Here is a 21,793-nt window from a genome sequence, read left to right as displayed (position 1 = left end):
CCATAGGGGAAAACCCCATTTTCAAGGGATCTCATCACGAAAATGGACAAAAAATCTAAAATTATATTTAGTCTCAGGATTTTGATGCAGAATGGTGGAGAATCGATCCAGAAATCGTTTAAGGTACTCCGCTTGAGAATCGGATCAGATTGGCGAAGATATAGCCATCACTGTGGACCCCATAGGGGAAAACCCCATTTTCAAGGGATCTCATCACGAAAATGGACAAAAAATCTAAAAAATATTTTGTCTCAGGATTTTGATGCAGAATGGTGGAGAATCGATCCAGAAATCGTTTAAGGTACTCCGCTTGAGAATCGGATCAGGATTGGCGAAGATATAGCCATCACTGTGGGCCCTATTGGGGAAAACCACATTTTCAAGGGATCCCACCACATAAATGGACAAAAAATCTAAAAAATTCTTTGTCTCAGGATTTTGATGCAGAATGGTGGAGAATCGATCCAGAAATCGTTTAAGGTACTCCGCTTGAGAATCAGATCAGGATTGGCGAAGATATAGCCATCACTGTGGACCCCATAGGGGAAAACCCCATTTTCAAGGGATCTCATCACGAAAATGGACAAAAAATCTAAAAAATATTTTGTCTCAGGATTTTGATGCAGAATGGTGGAGAATCGATCCAGAAATCGTTTAAGGTACTCCGCTTGAGAATCGGATCAGGATTGGCGAAGATATAGCCATCACTGTGGACCCCATAGGGGAAAAAGCCATTTTCAAGGGATCCCATCACAAAAATGAACAAAAAATCTAAAAAATAGTTTGTCTCAGGATTTTGATGCAGAATGGTGGAGAATCGATCCAGAAATCGTTTAAGGTACTCCGCTTGAGAATCGGATGAGAATTGGGAAAGATATAGCCATCACTGTGGACCCCATAGGGGAAAACCCCATTTTCAAGGGATCTCATCACGAAAATGGACAAAAAATCTAAAAAATATTTTGTCTCAGGGTTTTGATGCAGAATGGTAGCAAATCGATCCAGAAATCGTTTAAGGTGCTCCGCTTGAGAATCGGATGAGAATTGGTTAAGATATAGCCATCACAGTGGACCCTATAGGGGAAAACCCCATTTCCAAGGGATCCCATCACGAAAAATGGACAAAAAATCTAAAAAATATTTTGTCTCAGGATTTTGATGCAGAATGGTGAAGAATCGATCCAGAAATCGTTTAAGGTACTCCGCTCGAGAATCGGATCAGGATTGGCGAAGATATAGCCATCACTGTGGACCCCATAGGGGAAAAAGCCATTTTCAAGGGATCCCATCACAAAAATGAACAAAAAATCTAAAAAATATTTTGTCTCAGGATTATGATGCAGAATGTTGGAGAATCGATCCAGAAATCGTTTAAGGTACTCCGCTCGAGAATCGGATCAGGATTGGCGAAGATATAGCCATCACTGTGGATCCCATAGGGGAAAACCCCATTTTCAAGGGATCTCATCACGAAAATGGACAAAAAATCTAAAAAATATTTTGTCTCAGGATTTTGATGCAGAATGGTGGAGAATCGATCTAGAAATCGTTTAAGGTACTCCGCTTGAGAATCGGATCAGTATTGGGGAAGATATAGCCATCACTGTGGACCCTATAGGGGGAAACTGTGGACCGCTTTAGAATCCTATCAGGATTCCTCTCGAAGTTAGTATACCTTTCTTGATTTCTATATTTTTTTCTTCTTTATATGCACAATTTTTTAAATATTTCCCAAAATCTATATTAGATGTCTTAATAAAAATTGCCATAATAAATAACATTAAAAAATAACAAATATTTATTGCATGTGGCCTAAATCTAACAACTCTTGGGATTATGTAAGGAATACGATTTAGGAAGGAATAACCAGGCAGTTGGGACCCTCAAGGTCTGCTCTCAGTAAAGGGAGCCACGATGATGCAGGTGCCTGAGACGTTGATCCAGCAACTGGCGCTCATTGGACAGGGAGAGCGTGGACGAGGAGCGGTGCAGGGCGGGCAGGATCTGGGCACCAGCACCCCCTGACCCGTGACCAGCCACCACCGCAATAGCACCGGAACCAGCCTCCAGAGGACCCATTCCAGCGGTGTTCCCCACGGCGCGCGAGCGAAGAAGATGATTCCGTAGGGCTGCCCCGGATGGAGATTGGCGGCGCACCGAGTTGTTGAATGAGATCTGGAGAGAGAGACGCTTCTGCGACAAGGAGGCGAGGTGTTCCGGAGACAGTTCGATCACTTGGGGCGGGGCAGCTGCAGCCACCGCCATGGCAGCTGCGGTGGCGGCGCTATAGCTGGGCAGCGAGGACGTGGGCGAGGAGTTGCCGCAATTGCAGGTGGTCGAGGCTATGGAGACAGTGTCCGCTGCCCCACCATCTAGACCAGGTACATTGGTCTCCACCAAACTGTATCCCACGGCTGGCTCCTTGCCGCCGTTTTCGTTGCACTCGAATATCTTGATGATGGGCACTACGGCCGGGGTGAGGATGATGCCGGCCTTACGGAACTCCTCGAGAGCATCGTCGTAGGTGGGCAGCCCGGAAACAATAGTGTACGAGGGTAGGGATTCTGCCTCATAGTCTGGCGGGCAACGGCGACAGATTTCGATTGTGGCATCACTGTGATTGGCACGATCTGGAATAAGATTTAAAATGTTATTAGTATTTAATTTTAGAAACTTTTTATTTTATTTTATCCTTTTCCTACACCTTCCGGCTGGCAAAAAAGAACAATCAGAATTATCAAATCAATTCCTTCTGGTAACCTTTTGGGATTCGAAACATCACCAATAGCACTTAAACAATTTCCATCCCCCGGAACTGCTACCTTTAGTTTTTTTTTTTTGGGGATGCTGTTGCGGAAGTGAATGAAATTTTTATACCAAATGCTTGTTCGTTTAAAAGCTAGTAAAATGCCCTAAAGGCGGAGAAATGCAACCTGCGTCCAATTCCTGGTCCAACCCTTAAAAGTAGGCAACAAAAAAATTTATTGCAATTGTCCGGGATAAATGTTGCTCCTGGGATGGATGGAGGATGAAGAAGACGAAGGTGGTCTCCCCAAGAAGGTGAGTCAGCATCACCAGAAACTGTTGATGCGGCAAGCGTTTTTCGGTGACGTAGTACAAGATTTTGAGGATTAGCCCTGTGATGGGGAGTCCTGGAGAGCAAACATTGAAAATGACACACGCTTGGTTTCACACCCTTTTTTCCCGCCAGCAGGATGAGGATTTAAAGCCCGCCGCCTGCGGGTATCCGCCGACGGTAGATGGAAGACTGACAGTCAGACAGGCGGCCATTTTCACACCCACATGAACGGACCGCTCATTTTTTATTAGGCAGCGCTTTGTAAGATTACGAAATTAAATTGATGATGGCCAAGAAAGCGGGCGGAATGAAAGTGAAAACTCACGGGGGGGTGGCCTGGGGTCTGAGTCAGAAATTTTGGAAAACGTAGCACGACCTCCCGGAGGGAGCTGTCAACCCGTTCCCTTTGAAAACAGCTCAACGTGCTTAAGCCTTTTTGTAATTTTCAATTGACTTTTAGTTAATTATGGGTGGGCTTACATGGAGCTTAACCCATGGCTCCCAAAACGGAGCACTTTGGGGTGGCTCTGTACCTTGGCAAGGTAACTATTTCCAACCAGAATATCCAGATTTTAGATCTTGGCTTTAAGTTTAAGTTTCCATTAAAGTTATTCAGATGCCTCCTTTTGACAGCCCTTAACAACTACTTGACTTGATGAACTGTTGGGGCTCCGTAAGCCCCAGGACATACGCATTCAATTCCCCAAACGCAGCTTAGCAGGATAATAAAATGAAGTGCAGCGTATAAAAAAAAAAAGACGAAAGCCGCTTTTGGAGACGAAACGAAAATAAACAAGGCACAAAGTGTAAGTGCGTTGTGCATAAAATATTCGCCGCAAGATATAAGCCAACAACAAAATGGACACCGAAATTTCCACTACTCAATATGGCAAAGGTCATGAAAGTGGCTACACTCTGAGAAATTGAGCTACACAATAAAAGTGCGGGATATAATACAAACACTCCCAACTTTTCAGACTATTCTGTAAATATTTATACAACATTTTTTAATAATTTTGGTATGTTGGTAAGAGCATTCTATATATTTTAATTTTTTGTGCATATTATTTGAATTGAAACTACGACTAAAAGCGGAGCAACATAACCTAAGGCTGGCCAAAGATATTTGAACGTTGGCACAATACGAAAAAAAGCTAAACACACTTTATGTTGGGGCTTCGCTTTCGGAATGGGGGATTTGCGGAGGGAGTCAGTGTCTGAGGCTGTGGGGTGTCTGGGAGCTGGGAGGCGTTGTGCGTTCTGTGGATTTGTGCGCCAAACCACCAAGGCAGAAAAAAGAAAACAAACGACATACTGCTCGAGCGACCAAAAGTGACGTGCCCAGGATGAGGACGATGGAAATGGCAGTGTCGGTGGTGATGGGGACATGCCTGCCAGCAGACAACAAAAAATATATACAAGGAGATGAACTTATTTTTTGGGGATGTTCACTTAAAGAAATTTCATAGTTATAGTTATTCAAAAAATTAAAAGATAATCATAAAAAATTTTAAGAAAAAATTTAAGAAAGATGCAAGTATTTTTAAGATAGAAATGTAAGCTTTTTTTTAAAAGAGCATAATAAATAGTCTATTTTAATCCCAAGATAAATAAAAATATATTAAAAACTTTCACTTAAGAAAAATTATATTTTTAATCCTCAAATATTTATTTAATTTTTTGCTGTATGATTTGAAGATTCCAGTGGGAAGCTAGCAAACCCTCGGTTTCCCAAGCACGCAAGCAGTTCAGGCCCACCGCCCCCAACGCGAGCCAAAAATAAAAGCCCGCCCACATTTTTGGATGCTGCTCGACGTCGTTGCTTTTTCTCCGAGTCCATGGCCTCTCCAGCTCCCCTTTCCTTGTCCTTGGGGTTGGTAAACACGGCTCCAAATTGCCGTTTAAATTTCTCCCCAATGTCTACGCCCGGGGACAAAGCGGCCTTGAAACATTATTATGACTGTTTCGTTTCCCCTCTCGCTCCACCTGTTAGTCCTTGCCCAAGCCCCAATCCTTGGGCCCAGGGCCTAAGGCCCCAAACAACTTTATATTTGAAGTTGTGGCCGCCAGACAATGCCGGGGGAATTCTGAAGACAGGCGTTAACTGCTACCTATGCCTCCCACCGGAGATGGGAGTTGGGTAGCTGGGAGCTTGAACCTGGAGTCTGTGGAGCTTGGATCTGGGTACCTGGATCCGGGCTCTGATCCATGTCAAGGGTATAACTTATGGCCATGTCTGGTGCAGCTTCTGTTCTTTGTTTAACTAATTAAACTCTTGTAGGAACGAGAATGCAAATACCTTTTTGTGTTCTTGGCTAAAACACATGTCGGACGGGCCAGGAAAAAAGGACGAGGAAAAAAAAGGAAAATATTTTGGGCTCGTAACTAAACGCATGTCAGTATGCATTGTTTTCTTCAAGTCGGACACAAGAAAAATGATGTTGCCAAAGGCCAGGGTCTCTTAAAAATAGTTCATGTTTGAGAGGAAAGGCATTTAAATGACCTTCCATTGAAGAAAAATATAGGAAATTGGTTTAGAACTTACCTCTATTTCAAATGAAAATTATATTGAAAAAATGTATAAAAATAAATAGAGTCCTTTTATTATCCTCAACTATTTTATGTCTAGGCTCACTAATATTTTGAATCTCTATTTGCCGACTTCTTCCCTGGACAAATGTCCCATCATCTGCAACTGTAGCGCATTAAAACTAACTGCTAAATTATTAGGAAGACAACCCATCCATCTCATGGTTCCTCCCGGGCGCCTGGGCTCCTTCGGTTGGGGTCGTCCACACGAAAGGAAAACAGAAATGAAGAAAAATTGCGGCATGTCAGTCGGAGGCAGAGCAACAATAAAAAGGACAAAACCGACAACATGAAGACATCTTCCGTAACAGTAAACGAAACACGCGCCAGGAGCATCCAACATCCAACTCGGCGAATAACCCAGGACGAAAAAGTAATAAGTGTGTCTATTTGTTTGCAAATATTTCATTTCCCGTACCGTTTACTTTCTATCTCCCCTTTACTGTCCTCTACCCCACCGCCCACACTACATTTTGGATGAAAAAACAAAATATTAGAAACGACTTGGTTACGAAAGCAGCTTTTGAAATAAAACACTAAATTATATAAACGTATATCACATTTAGTCCTTGTTTATCGTCTTTTGGTGAACACATCGAATGTTGGAGACTAAAGCAGCTTAATAGGATACCATAGTATGTAGGTCCTATTGAAACATTTAAACAAAATTTTTAACATATTTTTCTTGGCTAAAATCTAAACTTTTTAGAAACTTTTGAGAGAATACCTTAACTATTTCGTAACCGATTGAAACATTGAAAGCTTTATGGTAAGCCGCTTTTAACACAATCAATTGTGTTAGAATTGTCCCAATTTGTGCCCGAAATCATTGCCCAAAAATGGCAAAAATTAAGTAAAAATTTTTGTTTCGGAAGGAAGGAAGGAAGGTAAGGTATTAGGAAGGTATACCATTTTTTTAATCTATCAATCTATCTATCTAAAATAATTTGGAAATCTTTAAAATAAGAGTACTTTTAAGGTGATTAAGCTTTTGATTAAATTAATTATTATGTTTGTGGAGAAATATTTATTTCGTTATCATTTCAGAATGAGAATATGTTTAATAGCCCATCATAGTCATTCTTTTATTTTTTATTTAAGTGATGTATTTTATTAGCCATTTAATTTGAGGCCCCGCTGCGGCTCGTCCGATTGATTTATGTACTTTGAACTTGCTGAAAGTTCAGCTAATACATAAAATGCAAACGGCGTGCGTAGACAAATCGAGGAAAAAAGTTAGTGTAATTTATAAAATGCAAGCACACATGGTGCCTGGGGCTTGGCACTGGGCTTGGGCTTGGGCTTGGGCCATGGGCCTGTGCGAGGCGCTGAATGTTATTAAAAACAATATAAACAACTTCCCGGTGGGCTGTGCCGGGTTGGTTGTTTATGGATGTGATGTGAGTGCTATGAAAAACCAGCCTTAAACCACAAAGCACCACTTGCCCCGTTGTGCGGCAGTTGCGGCAATTTTCAAATTGACTTTTGCACATGTTGCCGGTGTAACGAAAATGCGGGCCCGACATTGTAGCCAAAGTATGTTCCACTAGCCAAATAAAAAACAATGAGAACAACAAAATATGTTTCTACGAGCTAGAGTATAGCATGTTTTTGGAAAAATCAGTGTTGAGAAGAATTTTGGAGTAACTGATCGTTTTTTTAAGTTTATAAATTAAAAACAGAAAATAAACTTTGTATTATATGAAAATTTAAAATAAATATTGTATGGAATATACAAAAATAGTCCCTGAACCGACATCACCGATGAGTTTGAGTTTACCTCCACAAAATAGTACAAAAAAGGGGAACCCAAAATTGAAGAAAATCTAGAGAGCACCCAACAAATACGTGCCAATTGTAAGCGTGAACGGAATAATCAAATAGTTGGCAGCCAACTGGTCAAAAGTCGAATATCTATCAAAGAGGCATTAGCGGCAACAGCTGCTGCCTTGGCATTTTTCTCATTTTATTTGAATTAGACCGCCCATCGCCACCCGGCCGTCAACACTACCTTCGGGGAAGTTCGCAGCACTGCGCAAACAGTGTTGCAAACGATCACGCTTATCTCTGTGCGTGCGAGAGAGAGAGAGAGACACTTTGGCGAATTCATAAAACGATATCACTTCATACAAAGAATATCGATATATTGATATTTTGATGAATTATCAACCCTAGTGAGAACTCTCAGCGGCGTCGGTGGATTAAAAATTGTTCGGTTCTCTTTCTCGCTTTTTGTTGTTTGCGCGTGTGATTTCACTGAAAATAAAACAATAAAAGTGTATTGAGAAGCAAGCGCACAGTGGAAATGCTTAAAATGGCAAATGCTGCGTCGCCGCAGCAGCAAACGATGAAAAAAACAAACGACGAGGAGGATTCTGAGGACTCCGAAATCGACATGGACGAGGAGGAGGAGGAGGAGGACGACGAGGACGATCTTCCCGACGATGTGGGGCTGCAAATAGACAGCGAGGACGAGGCGGAGCTGGAGGCCCAGCGCATTCGTTTGGACGAGGCAGCAAAAACGGCGAAAACAGCAACAAAGGCGGAGAAGCTGGAGAAGGAAGAAGAAGCAGACGCAGCAGCAGCCGCTGTAGCAAAGGTGGTGGTAACAACAAAGTCGCAGGTCAGTAACGGGAAAGATAAAGAGAAGGCAAAGCCAAAGCCGGCTGAAAACAAAGTGAAAAAACCTCGTGGCAGGCCAACTGGGACGAGCAAGTCGAGGGCAAATGGACGCAGGGCATCCATCAGTTCCCTGGCCTCCAGTTGCTCCCTGGGGTCGCAGGACTCCACAGCAAGTGCGGCTGCTGTGGTGGCCGCTCAAGTCCTGGCGGATGAGAAGTCCCATCGGTTCATCTACAGCTGCTCGGACTGCAGCCATCACTATGCCGACAGCCTGATCCTCGCCAAGCACTTTCAGAAAATGCATGCCAAACCGAAAGCCAAGCGGAGGCGTGGCAAGACCAAGGCTTCCACCCCCGAAGACGAGGACACTCCGCCCCTGAATCAGAGCCTGCTGGATCTGAACAGCCTGAAGCCCTGTGCCCAGCTGCTCATGCAGGGAGAGTCCCTGCTGCAGTTGTGTCTCGCCTGCAACTCCCAGTTTGTCGAGACGAAGCACTTCCAGGAGCACCTGGGTCAGCAGCATGGATACTTTAAGCTCCTGGTGCCCAAGGAAGAGCCCACCGAACTGCCGCCTCTGGCCATGGTCACCATTCCCGGCGAATTGGCTGCCAAGTCGAGTGGCCAGCAGTTCCAGCTACCGATTCCTGCGCCAGAAACCCCGCCACCCGAGCAGGATGTCAAGGAGACGTCGGCGCCGGCTATTCAATCCAACGACAAGGAAGATCTGGACATGATTAGCGCCATGGTGGCCGAAATAGCGGCCGAGCGGGTGAAGAAAACCAGCAGCCCGAAGGTCAGTAAGATGATCATCAAACTGCCAACAGCGAACAAAAGGGCCAGCAAGCGGTCGAAGCCGGAGAAGAAGCGCGAAAAGAAGGCTACAAGCGAGGAGGAGAAGCCGGTGATGCAGGAGGGCTTGGCCTCTGAGGAGATGGAGCCTGCCAGCAAGAAACTGCCTCAAGAGAAAGAGGAGCCTCTGGAGCCGGCTACCGAGAAAGAGCCAGAAGATAAGCAAAACGAAGAGGTTGCCAAGGATCAGTTGAACAAGGATGCAGCTGCCCCTCAGCTTCCCGAAGTGACAGAGGAAGTCGGCAAGAAAGCGTGCACTTCAGGAAAGGAGAAGCCACCCCAGGACAAAGTTGTGAAGGAACAAAAGCCGAAAAAGTCAGAAAAAGCACAAAAACAATCTCAGAAAGTGACAAAGGATCAGAAATCCTCAAAGTTAAAGCAGCTGGAGCAGCAGGTATGTGTTTCTCAAACTCCCAGGCAACAGACATTCTCCAACAGATCATCCTTCTTTCAGGAAGCATCCATCCCACCGAAGCGGAAACGCTCTCGCAAAGAGCCGAAGATACCAGCGCCCATCCCAATGCCAGAAAAGGAGATCAAGAAGGAGAAGGAGGCAACAGAGACGACAGAACGACGAAAGCGCAAGTCGCGCAGCTTCTCGGCCGAGATCAAAGACGAGGAGGAGGACCTCGACGAAGAGGGACTGGACGATGACTCCTCGGCGACGGTTTCGCCTCACAACAGTTCATCGGACGACAGTTTCGTTTCGATCAAGCGTGAGTCATCCGAGGAGTCGCAGCGCAACGAGAACGGAGTCATTCATACGTGCAACTTCTGCGGCAAGACCTTTAAGCGTTTCTCCCGAATGCAGGACCATCTGCGTCTCCACACCGGCGAGAAACCTTACGCCTGTGGAATATGCGGCAGGGCGTTTCGCCTGAAGATGCGTCTCTCGGAGCACCAACTGCGCCACCGCACTGAGAAAGCGTACAAATGCGAAGAGTGCTCGATGCCGCTGGCCACAAAGCAAGATCTGTCGCTCCATATGCGTCACCACAAGAACGACCGGCGCTACAAGTGCGATAAGTGCGACAAGGGATTCGTTCGCAGCTCCGACTTGTCCATTCACGTGCGGATCCATACGGGCGAGAAGCCCTACGCCTGCGATCTCTGCGGCAAGGCGTTCCGGGCTCGACAAAATCTGGTGGTCCACCGACGCACCCATCTCGGCGACAAACCCATTCAGTGCGAGTTGTGCGACAAGAGGTTCGCCAGAAAGATCGACATGCGCGTCCACATGCGTAGACATACAGGTGAGTGGGACGATTGGTCATATTCGTAGCAAATATAACAAATATTTGGATTGGTTTTTAGGTGAGAAACCCTACAGCTGTGATGCCTGTACGCGTGGCTACTCGTCCAGAGTGAATCTCATCCGCCACCAGGAGCGGGAGCATGGCAAGACGGTGGAGAACAAACCAGAAGAAGACCATTCCGACTCTGATCCGGAAGCGAAGCCCAAAGCCAAACCGGCCGCTGCGAAGCGTCCGAGAAGGGAGAAGCCACAGAAGGTGGATGTCCAGGCGAAACTACTTGAAGACCTTCCGGACATTCGAGAGGAGTCGCCGCCCGCCAAAGTTGCTGTTGTGGAGCTGCCGGCGGATGCTGGTGCTGGCCGGGCCCAAGTTCAGGTCACGCTGTCGATGCAGGTGGAACGGGCTCCCAACCCGGAAGACGACGAGAGCATCACGCCGGAGAAGGAGAACGCCCTGTCCAGTGCCGCGAGTGGAGTCGAGGGAAGCGGCAAGGGCAAGACCAATCGCAAGATCACCAGCTACTTCACGGTGGTGGGCCAGCAGGCGGAAATCTAAAGACTTAAGTTCAGGATCAACCAACTTCTTACTCATTACCTTTTAAGATGCCACTGTACTTTGAAATGATGGACACATTTCGCCTCGCAATTTAATTTTTCAATTTTGCAATGCAATCTTGCAGCAGGGATCAAGTATTCTTTATAAACTATATACTATATATACGCGTATTTATCGTAAAAACCAAGAAAATGGAGTGAGCTTTTGAATTCGCCGGTTCTGCGGATGAAGAACGAACAAGGAATATTTAATGTTGTGAAGGACCAGGACCACTAACCAAGAACCAGAAAAGACTACTTTTTAAAAGAAAAAGATATTTGATATTCAAAAATAAGCAAGAGACTGCAAAGAGTTTTATACCATAAATATAAATATATATATTTTCATAATAGACAGAGCAACTTGTGTGAACAAAATAAGTATAACTATGTAAAAAAAGAACCAACAAACTAGCTTGTAAGAAAACAATTCGAGTGAAATGTTTGCGAAGACTAATTGTAAAGCCACTCGTGAAATTATCATTATTCACGATTATAATTATCGTGAAATTCAATTCCAACGCTCAAATTTGTATGAATAATACGCCGCCGTGTCGCCAAGATTAGATTTCAGTACACAAATTTCCAAATAATTCGATTTATTGCAAGCATTTCCTCGCCATTCCCCCCGCATTTATTCAGAGAATATGTCTTCTCGATTTCATTTAATTTATAGCACGTATTGCAAGTCATTTAATATGCAATTTATATGAAATTCCCAACATATACTCAATTCCAAATCACTATAATTTAGTTTTAATAATTTTAGTGTTTAGTTGCTAAGAAAGTGGATTCAAAACTATCTCAGAACTCTTACTATATTTATTTTGTAAACACATTTACTTTATAGTATTTACTTAAAATCTCGAAATGTAATCACATAAGGACATAAGGAGAGTGCATAAGGACGAAAAGTCAGCGACGTTTTCATCTCTATGGTCTGTCTAGGATCGGGCGTACTTTTTGTATATTGCATTTTTTTGGCAGCTGTTCTCATTCTTTAGCATCTAAGCGAGTCCTATGAATATATGCTATTTCATAACTTAACCTTGTCCTTTTATTAATGACACTTGCGAATCATGTTGTTCAACCCTCGAATTGCAATTACCTGAATTGGTGTGGGCTGTGCGGGGGGGATGTTTATGGGCCGGGACATCAAAAGGCAGCTGCTTCTGCGGCAGTCAGCCCTTGACCAATTTTCAGCACTACTGCAGCTCGGCAGGATTGGGGTGGACTATGGCTGTGCCGAGAGTGAATTTCGGTCGGTAGTTTGTCATTTATAATGGGGTTGTGTTTTGTAGTGCCACGGGGTTGATGTGCCACAGAAATATGCCACAAGAGAGCGAAATATTTGAAAAATATATGAAAAGATTCTATCCCCTGAGCGATCATTGAACTTGGCAAGGACAATAAAATATTTTCAATATTTTAGTTATCTTAAATATTAAAATAAGATTTATTTCTATGATTTATGAAGCCTTAAAGCTTCACTCCCTGACAGAACTTCCTCCCTATTTGGGTTTCTAAACAAAAACCAATTACAGGAGTCTCGTACTTTACTCGTTTTTGGCCATATGCTTATCAACTGAGCTCTGCAATGACAATTTATTTTGTTCTGGCTTTCAAACAGAAGCACAGCTAAACGAAAAAAATGGTAAAATCAGCGAATAAAAGAAACAAAGTCTAGTATTCTCTGGTTGCAAGCGCTTTCAATGCAATATTACGCATACGTAGCGTGGTACCGCGTGCTTTGTTGTTTGTGAGATTGTGCCAAAAAAAAAAGCAACTACAACTACAACTGCAAAAATAGAGAAAAAATAGAAAAGCAAAGAGTGAAGAAGAAGATAGCCGACGTGACAGCGTACACATATGCACGGAAGTTGTGCTCATGGTGGTGTGCGAAAATATGCAAATTAAGTGTGGCGACTTTTGTTGTCGCCGTTTTTTGGTGTAGAAAGCGTAAAAAAGCGAGCAAAATACGCAACCAACAAAAAAAAATGAACAACTACGAATACGTATACACATTATTTGGGTTGGCGATTGTGGAAAGCAAAGCGTCGAAAAAAAAAACAAGTATACGCCTCGTTGTACAGTCAGCAAGTAAGCGCGCTTGTGCTTTTGTTTGTATTTGTGTGTGTGTGTGCGATGATCAAGCCTGCTCTCCTCACACTCTGATGTTTTTGTTTCTGATTCTTGTTCTTTTTTGTTTTGGTTGTCTCTTCAGCATTTTTACACTTTTATGTTGCTGGCTTTTAATTGAATTTCGCTCGAGTCTCAGACTTTGACTTCTTCTGTTCTGTTTCGTTGCTGGTGTTTCTTTTTGCCGCAGCCGCTGTGGTTAATTTTAAAACTACCCATAAAAGCCACACGCTGCGCCGGCGGCGCAAGAGGCCAGAAGACAGGGGCGAGGGTGAGGGCGAGGGCAAGGGCGGCAGCAAGGCAGACGCTTGGCTTTTGGCCACTAATACAATTACGTTCTGCCATCGAGTTTGTTCTGGTTATGCAGTGAGAAAAAATAATGGACTCTTAACACTATTAGTATTTCCAAATATAATATCTATTGAAACCTACATATATAATAAAATCGAATATCCTAGACGAATTTATAGTGAGGGAGAATCCCCCTGGAAATCTCTTATAATTCTCTCTGTTTATAAAGTCTCATGTTTTTGTTTGTTGAGTCTCTTTGGTGTTTCTTCTGTTCTTCTTGCATTCTTGACGCGGTCGTTAACTTGCATCTGAGGCGTCGCGTCGTAGGAACGTGTTTTGTTGTTGTTTTCGAGCCGTTCTCCCAATAGCCGCTCCATGTTCTTGCTTTCTGGGAGAGCGGTTGTTTATGTTTGTGGTTGTGTTGTCTTTGGCGTCGCTGGGCTTTGTTGATTTGTTTGCGCAGCCCTCTCTAGTGTGTGAGCCGCTTTGCCAGAGAGTGTGTGTGTGTGTGTGTGTGTGGAAGGTGCAGTGAGAGCAGCAGCGTGTTTTCCAACACTTGAAATGGGCGCGTTTATTTTAAAGTTTTTGAATTGCCAACGGTGCGTATGCATGATATTAAAAAGAATATTGAAGTACTACTTTGGTTATTATTGTTTAATTTGATGAATTAAAACATCAAAAAGCCACAAAACCAAGTTAACAGTTCATTAACTCTTTCATACACAACCTAAGTGATTGTTTCAATATTTCTACTTCAACCAGCAGCCTGCAGCAAACAGCCTCGAAATGCAATTGATTTCCATATTCAATGCGGCTGTTTCAAGCGTTATCGAACGATTTTTATTCATAACTTTTGCTGACAACTCGCATCCATATGAAAAGCATTAAAAATTATTTATCCATAAATCATGCAATCGTTAATAAATAAAAAATTCATTGAAGTTCATTTCCCGTCGACAGTGAAATGGTACATAAACAAACAAACAAAGTCCAAAAATGTAAAAAATGAGTATTGACGAAAAAAAAACAGTAAAAATATAGCCAAACGCATAAATAAATCAGAGCAGCGTCGAAATATCAGCATAAATGTACGGCCTGTCGGTCTGTCGAACAAACAAATATTCATAATTGCACAAAAAAAAAAACAAAAACTCAAAGTCAGCTCCCGCAGGGCTGCCCCTGGGCTGAGGTGGGAAGGACTGCAACTAACCGCTGAATGTGCATAATTTATAAAGCTAATTAAACGCGCATTTAACTAATTAAAAATATAGCGCGCTTCAATTATTGAAATATGCTGCCCAATTATGATAAAGTCCAAATACGGAGAGAAGGAGGGACGGCTAATTTGAAGAATTTCCAATTAAAATATATGTATTTCTGGGAAAATCTGGGTCGGGGAAGAACAAAAACACAAAAAAAAAAGAATATTCGATTCCCTTGCCGAAAATATGGATGAATCGAAAGCCCAACGTGGCGAATACTTAACGCTAATCAAAATGTATATTACGTATACGACATGTGTGACATGTGTGGGGTTGGGGATGGGGAGGTGAGTCCGGGGTTCAAGCTAATTTTAGTGTTTGTTGTTATTGGCTTCGGCTGGTGTTACTGCTGCCGTTGCCTTTTTGGCTTTTAGCAACCAAATACTAATAGACATTTTGCTATGCTGCCGTGGAGAGTCGGGGAACACATGTCTATAGCTTTACAGTTAGCCCGCTGCTGCTACTGCTGCTTGCCAATGCAAAAACAGTTTCAATTAAGCAATTAGCGCCATTGAAACAAATCCAACACGTTTTGTGGCTTATAAACTGAAGCATCATGTCGATTGGTTCGGGCCCTGCGGTCGCCAGAAATAGGCTCTGGACGGGTAGACGGGGGTTTTTGTTTTCTGTGGCCATTCATTTAAGGCAATTAAAGGGTAATTGGGGTATACAAGTTGTATTGACAAGAGGAAATATTTGGTAATGTAAATTCGAAAGCTTATGAGCTAAAATTGGCTTGGTTAGGTTCGATTTTCCTTGATATACATGGTTTTAGAACAGAAACTGGCATTTTGATCCTTCGGATACAGTATTTCATAGTCTACTTAAGTGAAACATTTACTGATTAGAGCCTGGCTTATTACGCTCATTACTAATACAAACGCAAACTGCCATTTTAGTTAGTCTTGCTAATTTGCGCAACATTTTTGGGCTGTTCAGTTAACATATTTATGCGAAATTCGCGCTTCTACTCAATTTTAGCCACCAATTGAAAACAACAAACAGAATTTGCATATATAATCTTGATCCAGCTTAAGGCTTTTTTGTGTTATGCATTGACGTCACTGACTGCCATTATGAAAAGCAGCTACAAGCGAATTCTTACAGGATTAGAGGCACAAAAACGGGCATTGAAGCGAAAGTCGGCAAGGAATCGAAGGCCCAACTGGACATTGGCCCTGGGAGGATGATGCATCGCCATTGCCACTGCAATTTGCACTTTCATAAACCCAATAAAATGTGCCGAACGCTAATCGCACTTGCAAATTCAATCAATATCGAACTTCCTAATTGAATTAACAAATCGCCAAGTTTTATTTGCGGCGCAACCAACTTGATTAAAACGGTAGCAGTTGTTTTCGTACAATCAGAGTGAGTATTACTTAAAAGTTTATCTGAAAAGTTTGGCACTCTGTTGGAAACAAATATTAGCTGAAAGCGGAAAGGTGCGCCGGCTAATGTGAATTACTATTTATAAGTATAGATTTTATGGCTCTCAGGGGGTTAACACTTTATTGGGTGCTTCGGCACTCGAGTTAATTGGTAGCACTAATAATAAGACTATCATAATGACCATTTTTAAGCTTCTTGATATACCACTTCGTTATCAATTTCTGGCTAATCTATGGAACGAACTAAAAATAAAAAGTTTCCGGGTTATGGGATCCCCTTGCTAGGAAAACCATAAATCCCTAGCCGTATCTGAATTTAATCAAGTCCGGTTGCAAACAAATTTAAAACGTGTATTTACTAATTAAAGCCTTTAACCAAGCAAACCACTAAAAGGTGGCAGCTTAAAACAATAAGTGGCGCAGGGCAAGGAAAATCATTTAAAATAATAACAATGACGGCACGGCAACAGAAGCAACAAAAACAAAAAAAAAGGAAGAACAAACAAAAAGATAAACAACTCATTAAGGGAAATTAAACAGCCGTGAACCGAAACGAAAGCCATGTCACGACCCGTCACTCATACGCACTGTTGTCAGTGCGTACATACGAGACTGACAGTTCGCGGTTTGATAAAGATTCTCTTTATTTCTCCAGAAGAGAAAGGCATTCCCGCAAAAATACGTCACATAAGTAGTATTATATTTTATGAGAAGATAAAACCGTATTAAAATTGCTTCAAGTGACTGCATGAGATAAGGTACTTAAACTTTTTGTTTGTAATTTTTAAATTTAAATAAATACATCTTGTTGGCAAAGTCAGACAGAAAACGTGTCTAGGCATTGGATAACTAGGAAAAAAGTTGTTTTAGGGGTAAATAAAATAATGTATAACAAAAACTTATTGTCAGTATAGAAAGGAGTGGAGTTGTGCCAACAAAAGTTGGCCTTAAGAAATCATGTGAGTAAATACGAGGCACTTTTAAAAATAGCTCTAATAAAGATTGAGCTAATAATATTTACTTATATTTTTTTTTAAGATTAAGACATCTCCTGCCATCAAACACAAGGCCTTGTCAGGTCTTGAGCCTGGTTCTCTTTGAAGCCTGCACTTGACTTACATTCGCCCCCTTATGGAGGCCATTGAATGGTTCTAATTGAATGGCTAAAAGAAATAACCCGCCTGGCAGCCATTTCGACCACAAGCAAACAATTGACAGCCAGATGAGAGACGAGAACATTTTAATTAATTAACACAAATTTGCAATGTAATAGAAGAGACAGGGCAGTCGGGACTTGAGCCTGAGGAAAACGTAAACAAGAAAGCTGAAGGAGGAGTGCTTGAGACTCTCTTCAAATGGGCCACTTGACTGCAACTTTAATTAACTGGAAACGTTATGTTTGTTTTTGAAAGCGGCCAACGGCAAAGACAATGGCCCGTCAGATAAGGCTCGAAACCGAAAAGCTGTTTTCCTTCTCCACTGGTTTAATCAATACATCTGGCAATTTATTGGCCTAATTGTCATATAATTTATAAGAAAGGGCAGATTTTGACTTGGCAGTCTGTACCAGCTTCTGTCTTCTCTAATTATTATTTTGGCAAGTCGTTTTGGCCAAACAGATAGCTCATATATATGGTGTTGACTGGCTGGCAAAAGTTGTGAAATTTCTCTGTTTCCAAGTCACAAGATTTGGTCTCGGTTTCTGGTATGTGGTAAGTAAATAGAAGCCGAAATTTCAGGTGAATCATTCCCCACTGGGCCTGACTTTATTGTTTTGTTTCTGCTTCTGTTTTAGTTCTATTTATTTGCTTTATTTTTGTTTTTTTGCGTTTGTGAAAAGTTCTTTCCTGACGCAGACTTTGCTTTTGGTACTTTTGTTTGTTTGTTTTTTCATTTGTTTTTATTTTTGTTTTATTTTTGTTTTTCCCTTTTTTATATTGGCTCAGCTCTTGCCGCTTGACGCCACGTTCTGGGCTCTAAAGTCCAAGTCTAAACGGGTTTTCATTTTAAGCTGACGTTTAATTCAATTCAATGAATCTGCAATTTGATTTATGGATTACCGCGAATCGGAGTTTTCAAAACATTGTTTATTTATGATCTGTGATGTGTAATGTGTGTAAATATGAAAGCATTCACTAAATGTATTCCATGAATAATCGAATTCTATTGGTTGATTGTGTGTTCATAGAGGATAAATAAAATAGAATTATAGTTCCTATTCAGTTATTGGAATATCAAGTATACGCCCCATACCAATTTAAATATTTAACTCAATATCAAGTATACGCAGCGTAAGCCAGACTTACATGAATTCTTCCACTGCTGGAACTTGTGGTAGACAAAGCAAGCACAAATGAAGAATATCACAAAGACGATGAGGAGGGTCAGGATGACGCCTATCCAAATATCGCTGACCACATGGGCAAAGTCCTTTTCATCGTCGCCCGTGTATATCCTGGATCCATGGGCTATGTGGGGTGTGGGGGATCTAGCTGCTGGAAGGACGTCGTTGAAGAGATCATCCGCCACATCTGCCACATCATTGGCCGAGGCGGCGCCACTCAGGTTGATCTCCACCTCCTGGCGGTCGATGGTGAAGTTGCCGAGCGCCGAATCCAGGCCCAAGGCCAGCTGCTCCAGTTTGTTAATGAGTATGGAGTAGTTCCCTGGCAGATCGAAGCCGCCCAGATCGAGTTTTTCGCCACTGCCGCTGGTGGTGGCATTCAAGGTGGCAGTGGCATTGAGGCCGCCAGCATCGGTGGCAGGGGAAGTTGTGTGATTGAACCCCGATTCATGGCTGCTGTCTTCGAGGCCTGCCAGCAGGTTGCCCGTTATATTCAATGCTTTCAGTATTTCGGCCATGGCTTAGAACACTTTAATCTTCGTTGTATTAATTTTTAAAATATTTATTTATTTTTTATTTTATCACTTTTCTATATTCAGCTGCGAGACATATGTCTATTTTTCTTCGACTCAGCCGCGATGCTGGAGCTTCATTTCGCGACTGAAAGGCCCCAGCGAGTGTAAAGTTGCAAATTTGTTGGATCGCTTTTTGTCGGCACTCCCGGCCTGGCATATAGATTCGATCTTTTTTTTATATTTTATCTCCAGCCCCTACTTTATGTCGTTTTTCACTTTTCAACTAATTGTGTTAACGCATCGGTGTTAATTCGGCTTACGCATCTTCTGGCAGCTCGTTCGGGTTTTTGTAGAAAATTGTATCTCGCAGATACGGCCTGCTCGCATTGCTGATTTGTTGTTCAAATATTGATTAAAAAAACACACTTTTTTTTTATAAATATTTTTTTTATGAGTTTTTACCACCCTGGGGGGAATTTATCTGAGCAATAAACGTATGCACAAGTATCTCCTTCGGCTGTCTATCTGTATGAATTCAGTTTATTGATTTGCCAAGTGGAAATGAGGGAAAACATTTGTCTGCTCCGTTTCGTTTAATCTCTGCCACCTTCGAGGCTGTTAAATCTCATCATATTTGCCTGGCTAATTCCCGATTACACGTGAAGTGCACATAATATACTACAATTGCAATTCAAGGCAGCACACGTGCACACCTCCCTAATCTTATTTAAAATTGAGTAAAAAATCTGATTACAGGAGAGGTTCATTATACAATTTATGTTTAAGTAACAGGTATTCTCAGTTGTTTTTTCCAGTTTGGGCTGGAAGTAGGAGTTCCTATAACCATCAATAAAATCTACTAACAAGCCCTAAAGTATACACCCCATCGGGTTAACAGACAGATGACTTTCCTATTTATAGAACAGCTTCGACAAACAGGCAATTAGGCCAATTGTTTTCAGTGTTTATAGGCTGGTTCATAAAAACTGAGGATACTGGGGAAACCCTATTGTATATCATTACAGATATCAGAGTCTTAACAAGTGTATATATTTAAGGGAAGTAGACTAGATCGAAATAATTACTGAATAAATATGGTGGAACATTTTTTTTATAAAATAAAGTATGGAAACAATAGCAGCAAAAGTTTTTTCTTTACTTTCCACTAGATCTTACTTTTGAATTTTAAACTTTTCAGGGCAAGAGTTACTTGTCATTTATTTTCACAGATTTTCACCGAGCTTAAATATTTGGCGCCAACTTGGTTATAGGCATGTAGTTTTTCAGTTTGTTGCCAAACAAATATCACGACCTTTATCAACAATAATAACAAATGAATGATTAAACAACTCGCGGAACACTTTTGTTAATTTTTCAGTTTTTTTTCTGTATTTTTGTATTACTAAATGAACCGAGCCCGGGCGCTTGTTTACAACAATTAAGGTTGCTTTCTTGCAAGCGGCTTGCAATTATAGCCACGTTAACAGAGAAGTTAACTGGCAGCGGTGGCGTCGCGACGCTGACTGCGATATGATTTTTTTTTTCCACAAGGCGGTACAACGTCTATCTAGACGGCAGCAGCAAAGCAAACGAACCAAGTAAATGAATGAGTGACTGAATGAATGGCCAACTGACGGGCCGCCTAGCGGACCCTAGACTCAGACTGTGATTGCGATTCAGATACAGATTCAGATTGAGATTGAGATTCGGCCTCAGCTCGATCGACATCTGGCTGGAAGATGCTGCAAAAAATAAAATCAACTCGCTTGGCGACAGCAGAAATCAATTCCAGTAAATTCCGGCTGTTTATTTTTGTTATTTTGTACTTTAAAACTAATATTGGCATTGATACTTGAAAATTTTCCCATATCACACGTTATTGGTATTTTCTGGTTTTGATTTATTTTGGCTTTACTGTGATACAGCCTATTTTTGCATATAACGTTTTCAGCTACGATGAGTTGGCAACAAATTATTTTGATTATTAAAATATTTATGCAGGTTTTAATTACATTTTTACGGGCTGGGTTTATTGATTTCCATATTTCTATATAATCAAAGTAGAGCTACACATTAGGTAACTAAAAATATATATATTACATGAAATTAGATTGTATTTTTTATTTCCAATTAGTATTTCCATTTCCTTTAAGCAATTAAATAACTTCTATTTTTTATTTATTCCAGAAACATTTACTTTCTCAAGCCCTTGCCCTTACATATTCACTTAGAATTTAAATAAAATATTAAACAAACTTTATTGCCTTCGCTTGGGTGCATTTGTGATGCAAAAATATTAGAGATTGCTCTTCTAATCCGTTCATGCATATTTCAATTTTATGGCATATCATTTACATTTAATTTTATGCATTGGAATTAGGCTGCCGAAATGTGAACATTTCATGCACAATTTCGCACCGAGGAACCGGAGTATTTTATTAGTTTTGGCTTTTAACAAATATCGGCCATAGGCCTTGTTCGACGGCATGTTTTATTATCTTTTCGTGTGTGTTTATTAAAATTTGCATTTAATTATTTCGTTTCATTTCATTATTTGCAATTTGTGGCTGCTGCACTTTGCTACCGAATGCATTATGATGTGGCACCAACATGCATACTTATACTATACCAGAATAATATCAATAAAGATGTGCTTTAATGTGATTGCATAATACCCAATGGCTTAAAGTTGTTTTGTTTGTGCGCTTAGTGGAAGTAATTTTTCCTGGGTTTGCGGTTAACTATTTGCAAATCACAAATTGATTCGATCGAATGGATGATTATGAATTTTGCATTTTCTATTGACTTAATGGGTGGCGGTATGCTGTATGTTTGTATTTTATGTATTTATGAGCATCGATTG

At 41.6% G+C, this 21,793-nt stretch overlaps 2 protein-coding genes across 2 annotated transcripts; one reads left to right on the top strand and one right to left on the bottom strand.

The window, feature by feature from the left end:
* Positions 1-1,780: 1,780 nt before the first annotated feature.
* On the bottom strand, positions 1,781-20,489 carry comm3. Its single transcript, XM_017244993.3, has 3 exons — positions 20,107-20,489; positions 18,378-19,455; positions 1,781-2,630 (listed from the first exon to the last, which is right to left on the bottom strand). The coding sequence occupies exons 2-3, from the start codon at positions 18,931-18,933 to the stop codon at positions 1,897-1,899; spliced, it is 1,290 nt and encodes a 429-aa protein (XP_017100482.2). The 5' UTR covers positions 18,934-19,455; positions 20,107-20,489; the 3' UTR covers positions 1,781-1,896.
* Phs (Phaser) lies at positions 7,827-12,035 on the top strand. The gene is made up of 3 exons (XM_017244992.3): positions 7,827-9,533; positions 9,594-10,392; positions 10,454-12,035. The coding sequence occupies exons 1-3, from the start codon at positions 7,974-7,976 to the stop codon at positions 10,948-10,950; spliced, it is 2,856 nt and encodes a 951-aa protein (XP_017100481.2). The 5' UTR covers positions 7,827-7,973; the 3' UTR covers positions 10,951-12,035.
* Positions 20,490-21,793: the final 1,304 nt, after the last annotated feature.

The sequence above is a fragment of the Drosophila bipectinata genome, chromosome 3L (assembly GCF_030179905.1).
Source record: "Drosophila bipectinata strain 14024-0381.07 chromosome 3L, DbipHiC1v2, whole genome shotgun sequence".
Lineage (NCBI taxonomy): Eukaryota > Metazoa > Arthropoda > Insecta > Diptera > Drosophilidae > Drosophila > Drosophila bipectinata.
The sequence above is the reverse complement of the archived record's forward strand: the minus strand, read 5'-3'. Positions and strand labels throughout refer to the sequence as shown.

Excerpts from the sequence above, each read along its gene's own strand:
- Phs (XM_017244992.3), top strand. The coding sequence starts at position 7,974 with ATGCTTAAAATGGCAAATGCTGCGTCGCCGCAGCAGCAAACGATGAAA. Across the intron at positions 9,534-9,593 it reads TAAAGCAGCTGGAGCAGCAG|GAAGCATCCATCCCACCGAA; the intron begins GTATGTGTTTCT and ends TCCTTCTTTCAG. Across the intron at positions 10,393-10,453 it reads CCACATGCGTAGACATACAG|GTGAGAAACCCTACAGCTGT; the intron begins GTGAGTGGGACG and ends ATTGGTTTTTAG.
- comm3 (XM_017244993.3), bottom strand. The coding sequence starts at position 18,933 with ATGGCCGAAATACTGAAAGCATTGAATATAACGGGCAACCTGCTGGCA. Across the intron at positions 2,631-18,377 it reads CCAGCAGTGGAAGAATTCAT|ATCGTGCCAATCACAGTGAT; the intron begins GTAAGTCTGGCT and ends ATCTTATTCCAG.